The sequence below is a fragment of the Mesoplodon densirostris genome, chromosome 8 (assembly GCF_025265405.1).
Source record: "Mesoplodon densirostris isolate mMesDen1 chromosome 8, mMesDen1 primary haplotype, whole genome shotgun sequence".
Taxonomy (NCBI): domain Eukaryota; kingdom Metazoa; phylum Chordata; class Mammalia; order Artiodactyla; family Ziphiidae; genus Mesoplodon; species Mesoplodon densirostris.
The window spans coordinates 16,085,953-16,098,419 of record NC_082668.1 but is presented as its reverse complement, the minus strand read 5'-3'; the positions used below and the strand labels follow the sequence as shown (position 1 = coordinate 16,098,419).

Here is a 12,467-nt window from a genome sequence, read left to right as displayed (position 1 = left end):
TAATCCTGAAACAGCACCTCAAAATGTCACTAAATTTCAACTTCAAACCAATCACAAAAAAACAAATTCCGGATTAATCAAAGAGCTATGCATTTTGAAAAACAAAAGGCAAACATACACATACATACATACACATACACACATACACACACACACACACACACACACAACCATAAAAATTATTCAAAGAAAATATAGGAGAACAATGCTTAAAACTGTGGAGCAGAACATCCCTTCTTAAGACACAAAACATAAAAGTCATATAGGAAGACTGACAAACTTGACTATATCCAAACTGTAAACTTTATACAACCAAAAGACCCCAAAAGTCAAAAGACACACTGAGAGCAAAGGTCTGCAACGTAGGTACAGAAAAAGGATTAATATCCCAAATATAAAAAGATATGAAAACAAAAAATAGTCAAAAATCAAGATTTTACCTATTCTACTGGCAGAAATTTTATTAAAGTCTTGCTGTGAAAAAGCAGCAGCTCAAAGAACTGGGCAGAAAATTCTGCTGCTGCCAATTGCAGAGGTCTCATCTAGCCAAATCTTTCAAGACTGAGTCAGGCTAAGTATTCAAGACTCTTTGCCTGCAACAGAAACCACTTCTCAGAGAAAAAGAGCAAAATAAGAGCCTCTTACATAACAAAATATTCTGTATGCAATCAAAAAGCAGTGCATATGAAAACAGGGAAACATGACATACTCCACACGAACCAACCCATAAAAACCAATGCTAAGATGACCCAGATTTTCAAATCACCAGATTTTTATTTTTATTTATTTATTTTTTTTATTTTTATTTATTTATTTATTTATTTTTGCGGTATGCGGGCCTCTCACTGTTGTGGCCTCCCCCGTTGCGGAGCACAGGCTCCGGACGCGCAGGCTCCGGACGCGCAGGCTCAGCGGCCATGGCTCACGGGCCCAGCCGCTCCGCGGCATATGGGATCCTCCCAGACCGGGGCACGAACCCATATCCCCTGCATCGGCAGGCGGACTCTCAACCACTTGCGCCACCAGGGAGGTCCTCAAATCACCAGATTTTTAAAACATTACTACTACTACTACTACTACTACTACAAAAAAGCCACTACAAAAAGCGTTCAAGAATTATGTGGGAAATATACACATAATGAACAGACAGGGAAATAACAGCCAAAAAAAAAAGAAACTTTTTAAAAAGGAACCAAACAGATTCTATAGAGATGAACAATAAAGTAACTGAAGTAAAAAGTTCAATGGACCCTTCCAGCCAAGATGGAGTAACAAAGACTAGATTTACTCTCTTGCCTGATACAATCACAAAAAAGGCAAAACATATAAGACAACAGTTTCCATGGCTGGCACTGGAGATCAGGCTATGAAGGGCAGATGACAGACAGGAAACAGATAAGGCGAGCCCTACGACTGCCCAGCTGACTGCGTGGAAGGGTTTCAAGCCACAGGGCAGGAAACGGGGTCTGGCTAGAGCCCAGTGGACTCCCTAAGTTGAAGAGACACAGCTGAGAGTCTAGGGAGATCAAGACGGCCAGAGTTCACTGCATAGTACTGGGGAGGACAGAGCTACTCAGACAGAGAACTCTGATATCTGCAGAGGGGCCCCCTCAAGAATTCAGCTGAGCATTAATCAGTGTGTGCATGTGAGGAAACCAGCCAAGGCCAGGGAAAGAACCAACCAAGGCAACAGTGCTCACACAGACTGAAAACCTCACTCTTCATATGGCAATGGATAAATAGGAGGAACAAAGTCTTGCCTCAGCAGTAAGGACTAACTAGCCCTAGAGAGAACACTGCATGATCAATGAAAACAGAAAAATAGGGGAAAAAAGCAGAGAAAAGTCAATGAAACCAAAAGCTGGTTCTCTGAAAACCGATACACAATGATACACACTGAAGTAACTGATGTGTACACTGATCTCTAGCTACACTGATCAAGGGGAAAAACGAGAGAAGACACAGGAATGAAAGAGGTGATACTGATACAGATACTACAGATATTAAAGGATAATAAGGGAAGATCATAAACAACTTTTATGCCAGTAAATTTTATAATTTAAATGAAATAAATATATCTCTGGAAAAACGCAAATTAGGATTTACTGACTCTGGCACACCAGAGTATTAGGATGTGATTTATTCTCCCCTTAGAAAAAGCTCATGATTTCCAGGAATACTGCATAAAACAGAGCTTAAAGTCGAATTAAGGAAATGCCTTCCAATATAGATAAAAATTAGATTCTTCAAATGACCAGAATAGATAACTGGGCTCAAGCACTTCCTAGCTATATCAGTGCTTGTCAGAAATCCTCCATCTTGTCCTATATTCTGAAACTATATTTAAATTCTTATTGTTTTGCTCAAGAATAACATATCTGCAAGATGACAAATAGATTATTTTTATAAAGGAACTTGGAATAAATGTTATTTCTGAGAAAAAGTTTCTTCTATGATGTATGCAAAAATGTTTCAAGAAAAAGAAACCTCGTGAGCTTAACCACAAGTATTTTAATTTTTTAAATATTTTTCACACCAGAAGAAAACGCCCAAGGTCCCCCCAACCCTGTCTCTAGACCACCCCTTACACAAAAGCCTCTTTTAGTTTCCATAGTTTACCAAGTTGCAACTACTGCAATTATTAAAATATAAAAATTTTTTTTCCATTTTTACTCAAGATATATGTAACTGTTAATCATATCTTTGACTAGCATGAGATAACTTACGTTTATATATTTTAGTACCAACACAAAAAAAACTTGGTATGTTAGCTAAAGGCTGACATTTCTTATCATCAGTAAATATATATTTTCTATTAGGATTTTTGAAATACTGAAATTAGTTCAAGGACTCTCATTGTTACCTTCCTCGACCTTTAGGGGTTTAGCAATTATTAGGTTTGAAGATCACCACACTAAAGGGGGCTGTGTGGGAAATGATGTGTAGCAATGCCCAAGACAGAATAAGAAAATTCAGTTATGTAAAGGTCTCAAGTTTCACCTGTCAATTTATAATTATATTCACTCAAAAAGTGAGATCAAGCCAAAAATTTTTGTCTATTTTTAAAATAAGTCATACTTCAAATTACCATGGTTTAATATTTAGTAGTATAATCCACTGTTAATGACTTGAACCAAGAAACAAAAACCAAGAAAATGTCTAGGACTAGGTATTTCTTCTCTATATAGTACTCAAAATATATCTCTTATTTCTCCATGGATACACTGTCTATAAGCAGTAACAAAGAGCTGTTTGGTGAAATTTAAACTTATTTAAATTTAAATTTAGTTAACTTTAAACTCTTGTTACTCCCACATATGATTAATTTAGAAATGCTGTGAAAAAAGTCTACAGTGGAGGAAGAAAGAAAAGAGGGGGGGAAAGAGGAAGAGAAAAGGGAAGGGGAGGGAAGGAGGAGGGACAGGAAGGAGAGCGGGAGGCAAGGAAGAAAAGATGCAACCACAAACCTGCAAATGTTCTGATGTAACTTCTCCTGAAGTTCAATGAAGCTGTCATATCGATCTTTGGTAAACTTTATGTTTCGGAGAACTGCTGCAACAGCGTACGGGCGTATTTTAGCAGTCTGAAATTCGTTATATCATTAGAGATGGTAAATATTAAGGCTTTTCTTTGTAATATCATCTTGTAATAGAAAGTTAGCTGTCGCAAATTTTCATTCAAGCAAGTGTATATTCATTCATTCAATCAACAGTAAGATATAGTGGTGATAAGAGACAAAGTCACTGTCCTCATGCAATTTACATTTCAGCAAGATCTCTGAAAATTTACCGAATTACTGAGAAAAAAATTAACCCTTAAGTAGTTTGCTCGTAGTTAATCTTTCTACCAAAATAGCCTTTCCCCAAAAGATTTTTTCTAAATTTTATTAATATACCACAATTAAAACAATTATATCGCAAATGTATTTTAACCAAACATTTGGATGTTATTTTCCAAAATTATTCATGGAAAACAAATGCTGTGTTCCCTTTCACTTCTTGGTAAAAAACGAAATGACAATTTTTAAGAGCCAGAGGCTAAATATACATCCATTTTAGCAAGTGATCAAAGAAAACTACATTTGGCAGAAGGGTCACCTTTGTCCCACCTTATAGAGATATACACAAAAGAGATGTTTTTAAAAGAAAAATAAGAATGGATCCTTATTACCTCTTCTGTGATGATCAATTTCTGGATTTCTCCATTAGGCATTACCCGTTTATACATTGGAGGCTTTACCCTAAAATATTAAAACAAATTTGCTCATTATTAACCAAAACATTCGGTAAACTAATTTATTCTGTGTATAGAAAGTATACAAAATGAACACAACTAGACAATGGGTTAAAGTTACAGCAAATCAAATTTAGGCTGAGTATTAAAAAAAAAAAACCCAAACCTAATAAACTTTCTAACATTTCTAGATGTCTAAAAATGGGCTAGGGGCTTCCCTGGTGGCGCAGTGGTTAAGAATCTGCCTGCCAGTGCAGGGGACATGGGTTCATGCCCTGGTCCAGGAGGATCCCAAGTGCCGCGGAGCACCTAAGCCCGTGCGCCACCACTACTGAGCCTGCGCTCTAGAGCCCGTGAGCCACAACTACTGAGCCCACGTGCCTAGAGCCCATGCTCTGCAACAAGAGAAACCACCATGATGAGAAGCCCACGCACCACAAAGAAGAGCAGCCCCCGCTCACCACAACTAGAGAAAGCCCACGCGCAGCAACGAAGACCCAGCGCAGCCAAAAATAAATAAATAACATAAATCTGGTTAAAAAAATAAATAAAATAAAAATGGGCTAGGATGCCTCGTGGTAATGTGTGTCCTATCATTGGAGTCTCGGCAGAGGCTAGAAAACCTTTAACTAAGCAACTGTATAGGGGGCATTTAAACATCAGCTGAGGGGCTGGATTAAATCACCTTGAAGTTTTATTCCAACCATGAGAGTTTGAGCTTCTAAGAAAAATAGGGCTTATGACAAATACAGATGGCCTGGTCCCATCTGGACCTAATGAACCAGGATATTCAAGGGAAAGGCCTGGTAGACAGTACATTCTGAAGGCACAGTCCAGGTAACTGTTATCATCAGAAGAGGGTGGGAACTACTGTTCTAGGTCAGTGCTTTTCAAACCTCAACATGCCTACAGTCAACTGGGGGATTTGTTAAACCACATATTCTGATTCAATAGGTCTTGGGTAGAGGGTGAAATTCTGCAGTTCTACCAAGTTCCCAGGTGTTACACATGATGCTGGCCCATGGACCACACTTTGAGTAGCAAAGGTTTTAAGTCACTTTCCTAATTCAGTCTCATCATAAAAATCATACGAGGTGCCTATTAAAAACAGAAATACGTATCAGACAGGTTTGGGAAACACACTGTAAGGGCTTATCCCTGACCCTAAAATATAAACATCTGATTGTCATGCAGAGAACAACTGGGTCAACCCCCAAATTTTAACCACATTAACCAAATGCCTAATTATCATCCTTTCACCAACACCCATCACTCATCTGAAGGCCTCACAGTTCCAGAGTCTAGCCCATCAGCCTGAGGCTCTTACTCTTTTGCGACTGACTAGATAATAAATAAGTAATCAAAACCAAAAATAATTATTTTTGATAGCTTTACTGTTTCACCTCTTTTTCATTTCATACGTTCACCATTTTCTATATGTATTACATGAAGAGTTGGAAGAGGACTTAAAAATATTCTTCATTATATATTAGGAGATTGAAACTAGGAAAGTCAATTAACTTGCCCACAGCCATCATAAGATCTTCCGTTTTCCAGTTAGGAGGCTCCATTCCCAAGCTTCCTCAGAATTCTTAAGAAAAGAGCATATAGTTGTGCCACCTCTACTTTTCTCCCAGCCTTTAACAAACCCAACAAACTATTTACTCCAGTTGGATTACTAAAGAACTCACATGAACCCATTAAAAAGCTTTGTATGATGCCATAAAATCATTAACCACTCCAGCTTTAAAATACGCTCCCAAAATGAAAGGCTATGACTCAATATTCAGGCAAATTTTCAAACGGCTACAATCTAAAGGCTCCAATCATCCCTCGCAGACCTAAAGCTGTGTACCTGTCCAACAAGTTTTTTTCTAGAAACTTAAACAGGGTTGCTGATAATGACAGGCAAAGAAAAAAGAAACCCAACTTAGCCAGGTATTTAATGAACATATTCCCTTACCTTTCTTTGAAGACCTGAAGTCCTCGAACCAATCCTTCCAGACATAGGAGATCATATCTATTGGCAGGGACATCAATTTTGTAGAGAACAACATCAGAGGCCCCCTGTGCCTTTTCATTACCTTGTTCCTTACTTATAATTTCCTTCTCAGATGTCTAAAACAAACGCAAAAATTAAAATAAAACTAAATAAATCCAAATTCTTTTGAAAAAGTAGCCCTATAAAGTAGTAACTGCATTATTCATGTTCTTTCCAGAGCAGCAGAAATCCATCTAAAGCAAGGAGTGGGCCAAATCATGCCTGCCACCTATTTTTGTAAATAAAGTGTTACTGAAACATAGCCAAGCCTATTCATTTACATTTTACCTATTGTTATTTACAAACTGCAACAGCTGAATTGTGACAGAGACTATACAGCCTTCAAAAGCTTGCTATCTGGCAGAAAAAGTTTGCCCATCCCTGATCTAAAAGAAAATGAAAACACCAAAAAGAACATAGGGCAACAACAACAAAAGTGTCAATGAGACAAAGTAAAGAGAATTCACCAAATAAAAGCTATGGTGGGAATTCCCTGGAGGTCCAGTGGTTAGGACTCTGCGCTTTCACTGCCGAGGGCCTGGGTTCGATCCCTGGTGGGGAAACTAAGATCCCACAAGCCACAGCTCGCGGCCAAACAAAAAAAAGAAAAAAAAATTAAAAGATATGCAACTTTTTATAAGATAATGACTCTAAAAAGCTAAATCCTATGGGCACCCAAGCCTACAAGCAACAGGAGAATGAGAGTAATACTATAAAAACAAGCAAAAACATTTGAAGAGGGGACCTCCCTGGTGGTCCAGTGGCTAAGACTCCATGCTCCCAATGCAGGGGGCCCGGGTTTGATCCCTGTGCAGGGAACTAGATCCCTCATGTCACAACTAAAGATTCCACATGCCACAACTAAGACCATCAGCGCAGCCAAATAAATAAATGACTAATTAAAAAAAAAGAAACATTTGAAGAGATCATCAGAAGCTGTGGTGTAAATTAGAAGGGCTTATAGGTATGATGGGAAGCAATCTAATGACAGTAAAAGGTACAGAGCAGCAAGAATGAAAGCAAACAAGAGGAAAAAGAGAGAAAAATACCACTAGAATGATTTTTAATGCAGTAGCAAAAAGCTTAGACTATCTCAATAACCACACTACAGAGATTTTCTTAAAAACAACCATTGCCAAGAAGTTAAATTCTGTTCTCCATGTTTACTACAGCAGGGAACTGTACGTATACTGAAGAAATTTTCAATCAAAATGCTTAAAAGCCATATTCCAACAGTTAATGTTACCCACTAATTATCTGGAATCCCCACTTAACTGGAACTCCTATTTTTACCACCAATAACCTGCTAAAATAACTGACAAATTCCTATCAAAATATGTGATGATTTTTGTTTTACATGATGCTCTCCCTCTCCCACTGCCAAAATATGAGTTCAAATTATTGCCCAAAGAATTACAGTCTACACTTGCACAGCATGCAGAAGAATTCACTTCCTGTCAATCAGCACTACGTGCCCGAGCCACACCTGAGGAATCACAGAGTCCATGTGATGCTGGACTGCACAGGGATCACAGTGCTCACTGACTATGGGCTCCAAGGAACACCTCCACTGGCCATCTCAAACTCAGGAGGCAAAGTTTTTAAATTAGGGAAAAATTAATAATAAAAAAAGAAGAGGACGAAGAGGAGGGAGCAGGAGAGGAGAAAAGAAATGGGGGGATGGGGGAAGAGGTAGGAGGAGAAATCAGAATTTAAACAGAGTTCAGTTAAAGGGGTCAATAAAATTGCTAACATTTTAGTGAAGAAAGATAAGTCACCTCATGCGGGTGCTGGATTTCGGGGGGGGGGACCCATATAAAGAAGGGAAGAACATGTGGTTAACTTGAGAAAAGAAGGCATCCAAACAAAAAAATGGCCTAATTCCTTTGCAAAAAAGACACAGCTGCCTAAGCCTTCTTCCACTTTCAGTATCTCAGTTCATACAAAGATCATATGTGGGGCTTCCCTGGCGGCGCAGTGGTTGAGAGTCCGCCTGCCGATGCAGGGGACACGGGTTCGTGCCCCAGTCCGGGAAGATCCCACATGCCGCAGAGCGGCTGGGCCCGTGAGCCATGGCCGCTGAGCCTGTGCATCCAGAGCCTGTGCTCCGCAACGGGAGAGGCCACAGCAGTGAGAGGCCCGCGTACAGCAAAAAAAAAAAAAAGATCATATGTGAAGACCGGGTTTGTCAATGCTAACAAAAATGTTATGCCAATCGATGACCACAGAAATTTCAGAGCCAGAGGGATCTACAGAGATCATACAATGCAAACCTCTTATTTCACAGATGAAAAGGAGGCCCAGAGAGGCAATGTAATTGTCCACGGTTCCACAGCTAGTAAATGTGGGAGTTTGAACTATTACTCCATTTTTCTGATATCCAGTCCAATGCTCTTAGATATCACAGAGCCTCAAGCATAATTTTGAGTTCTAATAAAAATAACAATTTAATATAAACTACAGAGATCTCAGCTGACTTCTTAAGCATATGGATGCTCATTAATATAAAAAAACTTTCTGCAACATTAGTTAAGAAGCAACAGGAAAAACAAGGCAGAACAATATAGGTTTTTGTCAGTCTGAGGGTTTTTTTAACCTTATTGTGTTATAAAACACAGAACAGATCAAGAAGGCTTGGGGTAAAAAATAATACTAATTACCAGAGACATATTAAATTATCTTTTTAGTTACAAGTACAGTGTCTCTAGTACATTATCATTATTAATAATATATTTGGTAAATAAAGCTATTTTTTCAACATTTTAATCATTATATAATCAAAAGACCAGGAAAATGTTTCAAAATCATTTTTACAAGCAATTCTTCAAAAAGTAGCAGATCATTGTACAAGATGAATGTATAGAGTAATAAATGAAGAATGAATTAACGTTGGTTAAATAGGCACGGGGGAAGGTGGGGTGGGACGCAGAGCAAGTGAAGGAGGGGGAGCCAGAGGCCAAGGAGACAGCAATTCCGGCTGAAGCAAAGTTCCCACTGCTCGTGGCCCTTCCATCTGGTTATCTGCAAATGGCACCTCACTGCCTGGGAGACTGCTTTCATTCTGGGGTTACCTGAGAGGGTCTATCCACCTCCACAGCACTAGCCTGATGACTTGAGGGTACTGCATCAGAATAAGGCATGAACCTCTTTTGAGATTTTACACAAAGTAACACTCTTAGAACCAGAGCTTAGCCCCTTAACACAGAAAGCACCACGGCCCACAAATGTTCCATCTTGATCTAACCGTAAGGTAACAAAGATAAAATATAATGAACTTATACACAGAATATTAGAGAAATAAATATCCAATACATACAATTTCATCAAGTTCCAGACCAAATTCAAAACATAGTTCATCAAATTCTTCGTCAGCTAGAAAAAAAAAGAGATTGCTAATTTTAATCTGTTCAGTACAAATGAAAATAGCACATAAACTGCATTTTTTAATCATCTTATACCAAGCATACTAAATATCAGGCATCAGATATCTCCATTTAAAAACAAAAAAAGCTTGACCAAAAAACATTTTTTAAGAAAACCAAAACTAGGGCCTCCCTGGTGGCGCAGTGGTTAGGAGTCCGCCTGCCGATGCAGGGGATACGGGTTCGTGCCCCGGTCTGGGAGGATCCCATATGCCGCGGAGCGGCTGGGCCCGTGAGCCATGGCCGCTGGGCCTGCGCGTCCGGAGCCTGTGCTCCGCAACGGGAGAGGCCACAACAGTGAGAGGCCCGCATACCGCAAAAAGAAAAAAAAAAAAAAAAAAAAGAAAACCAAAACTATTTTAAAAAGGGCTGATTCATGTACTATCAGCTACAGAATTAGGTTACCTGCACTAGGGAGTTTACACTTACTTGGAAGAAAAAAACTTGCTAAGCAGGGATCCAATGTAAAGTAGGCTCCAAATCACAGATCCAACATAAAGGAATAATGTCATATAAATCCTATCATTTAAAATTCTCTGAGGTGGCCTGACAGTTGGCTTTGGAGCCAGATCAATCCAAGTTCGAGTTCTGACTGTTCCACTTACCAGTTGAGAGCTTGGCACTTCATGTAAACTTTCTGATTCCTATGCCTCATCCATAAAGTAACATTTTACAGCCACTTATTTGTAGCATGCAACTGTTGGAAAGACTTAAGTGAGTTCATGCAGATAATGGGTCTGGCATAGTGCCCTGAAACACAGTAGGTCTGCAATAATTAATAGTTCTCTTCCTTACTTTTAAGTTATACCCTACTCTGCTTTGCCACCTGATACAGTATTGTCAGGGTTTCCTTGTTACCAAAAACTGAACACAAACCATCATTACTAGTATATTCTAGTAAGAAGCTGATCTTAAGATTCCTGTTCCTGACATTGAACTTCAATTTAACAAACGTTTATTGAGCACCTACTATGTGTCGGCACTGTACTAGGTGCCAGGGCTACAGAGATAAATAAAATACAATTCTTGCCTTAACTACGCCCTACGCTAGTAAACCAGATGTGTAAATACAGTTATGGTAAGTGCAAGGTACCGAGTTGGCACAAAGGAAGCAATCAACTCCACTGAGAGTCAGCGAAGGCTTCACAGAAAGGATGAATTCCTTAGGCAGGGACTGTGGGGAATGAGACAACCGCATGGCAAATTTGGGACGTTCCATATGAATGAAGCGTGAGGTTCATGTCAGGAAGAGATATGATGAAAAAAGAAGAAAGAAGTCAGCTCAAGATGCCAAGGGATTTGCCCTCTGTCCTGCCTGAGGCAACGGGGAGTTACAATAAAGGATTTCCAGCTGGATAATAGCATGATTAGACCTGCATTTTAAAGAATGGTGGTGGACAAACTGGAGCAGAGAATCTACTGCCACAGACAAGCGAGACAGTGAGGACTTGGTTAAAGCAGCCAGCAGTGAGTCTGAGGGAGAAGGAAGAATGTGCGAAACGTCAGGGGCAGAATCTGTAAGGCTCAAGGACTGACTGGGAGGTGGGAACAGTGAGTGAGCAGGAGGCGTGTGCAATGGCTCCCAGGTCCCTGGTGTGGGTGAATGGGTATCATTAGGGCAGGAAATAACAGAGGCCCCCATGACCCCTGCCTCCTGGTACTCACACCGTTCACGTCTCAAACAACCACATGAGTGCGCTGGGAAGCAAACTCCAGCCCAACCAAGCCTTGAGATGACTGCAGGCCCAGCTGACATAACAGCCTGACTGCAACCTGGCGGAAGACCCAGAGCCAGATCACCCAGCTATGCCACTCCTCCCTCAATTCCTCTCAGAAACTGTGTGAAATGATAAAGGCTTGTTGTTTTACACTCCTAAGTACTGGAGTAATTTGTTATGTAGCAACAGATAACTAACACAGACTTCAGTCCCTGGACAGAGAGCGCTGCCATAACAAAACACGGGAAAACATGGGGGAAGGCTTTGAATCAGGAGGTGGGCCCTGAGAGTGTCAATGGAAACCTAAAGTGCCTTGACAAAGCTGTTAACAGAAGCCTCAATCTCTGATAAGGATGCAGGTGAGGATATGAAGGAAAGTGAGGAAGTGTTATTGGAAACTGACAGAAGGGGTATCCTTTTTTATGTAGAGGCAAAGTTTAGCGACACTGTTGCCTACAGTTACGCGGACTGGAGAAAAGGTACCTGCTCGACCGGGTGACTTAACTAACCTTTCCAACCAGTGCTGAAGGTGTCGCCTGGTTTAGACTGTGAGAGAAGAGATGAACTAAAGGAAGGACTATTAAACAAAAAGGAGCCAGGACCTAATGGTTTTAAAAATCCTCAGCCTCCCAAGATGTAAAAAAAAAAAAAAAAAAAAAAAAAAAAAAGCTAAGAAATGGTTCTGAAGAACCTAGGGGCAAGACAGGAATAAAGACACAGACGCAGAGAACGGACTTGAGGACACGGGGAGGGGGAAGAGTAAGCTGGGATGAACTGAAAGAGTGGCATGGACATATATACACTACAAATGTAAAATAGATAGCTAGTGGGAAGCAGCCGCATAGCACAGGGAGATCAGCTCAGCTCTTTGTGACCACCTAGAGGGGTGGGATAGGGAGGCTGGGAGGGAGACACAAGAGGGAGGGGATATGGGGATATATGTATATGTATAGCTGATTCACTTTATTATACAGCAGAAACTAACACACCATTGTAAAGCAATTATACTCCAATAAAGATGTTAAAAAAAATGACTTCTGATCAAAGAGCAAG

General features: G+C 40.0%; 1 protein-coding gene across 1 annotated transcript in view; it reads right to left on the bottom strand.

Moving 5' to 3' along the window:
• FARSB (phenylalanyl-tRNA synthetase subunit beta) overlaps positions 1 to 12,467 on the bottom strand; it is a 66,988-nt gene that overhangs the window by 50,565 nt on the left and 3,956 nt on the right. Inside the window, exons 2-5 of the mRNA XM_060106569.1 lie at positions 9,591 to 9,646; positions 6,197 to 6,351; positions 4,171 to 4,240; positions 3,468 to 3,583 (exon numbers count right to left, since the gene is read on the bottom strand). Of these exons, the coding sequence (XP_059962552.1) occupies positions 3,468 to 3,583; positions 4,171 to 4,240; positions 6,197 to 6,351; positions 9,591 to 9,646 (397 nt within the window). The remainder of the gene's footprint in view (positions 1 to 3,467; positions 3,584 to 4,170; positions 4,241 to 6,196; positions 6,352 to 9,590; positions 9,647 to 12,467) is intronic.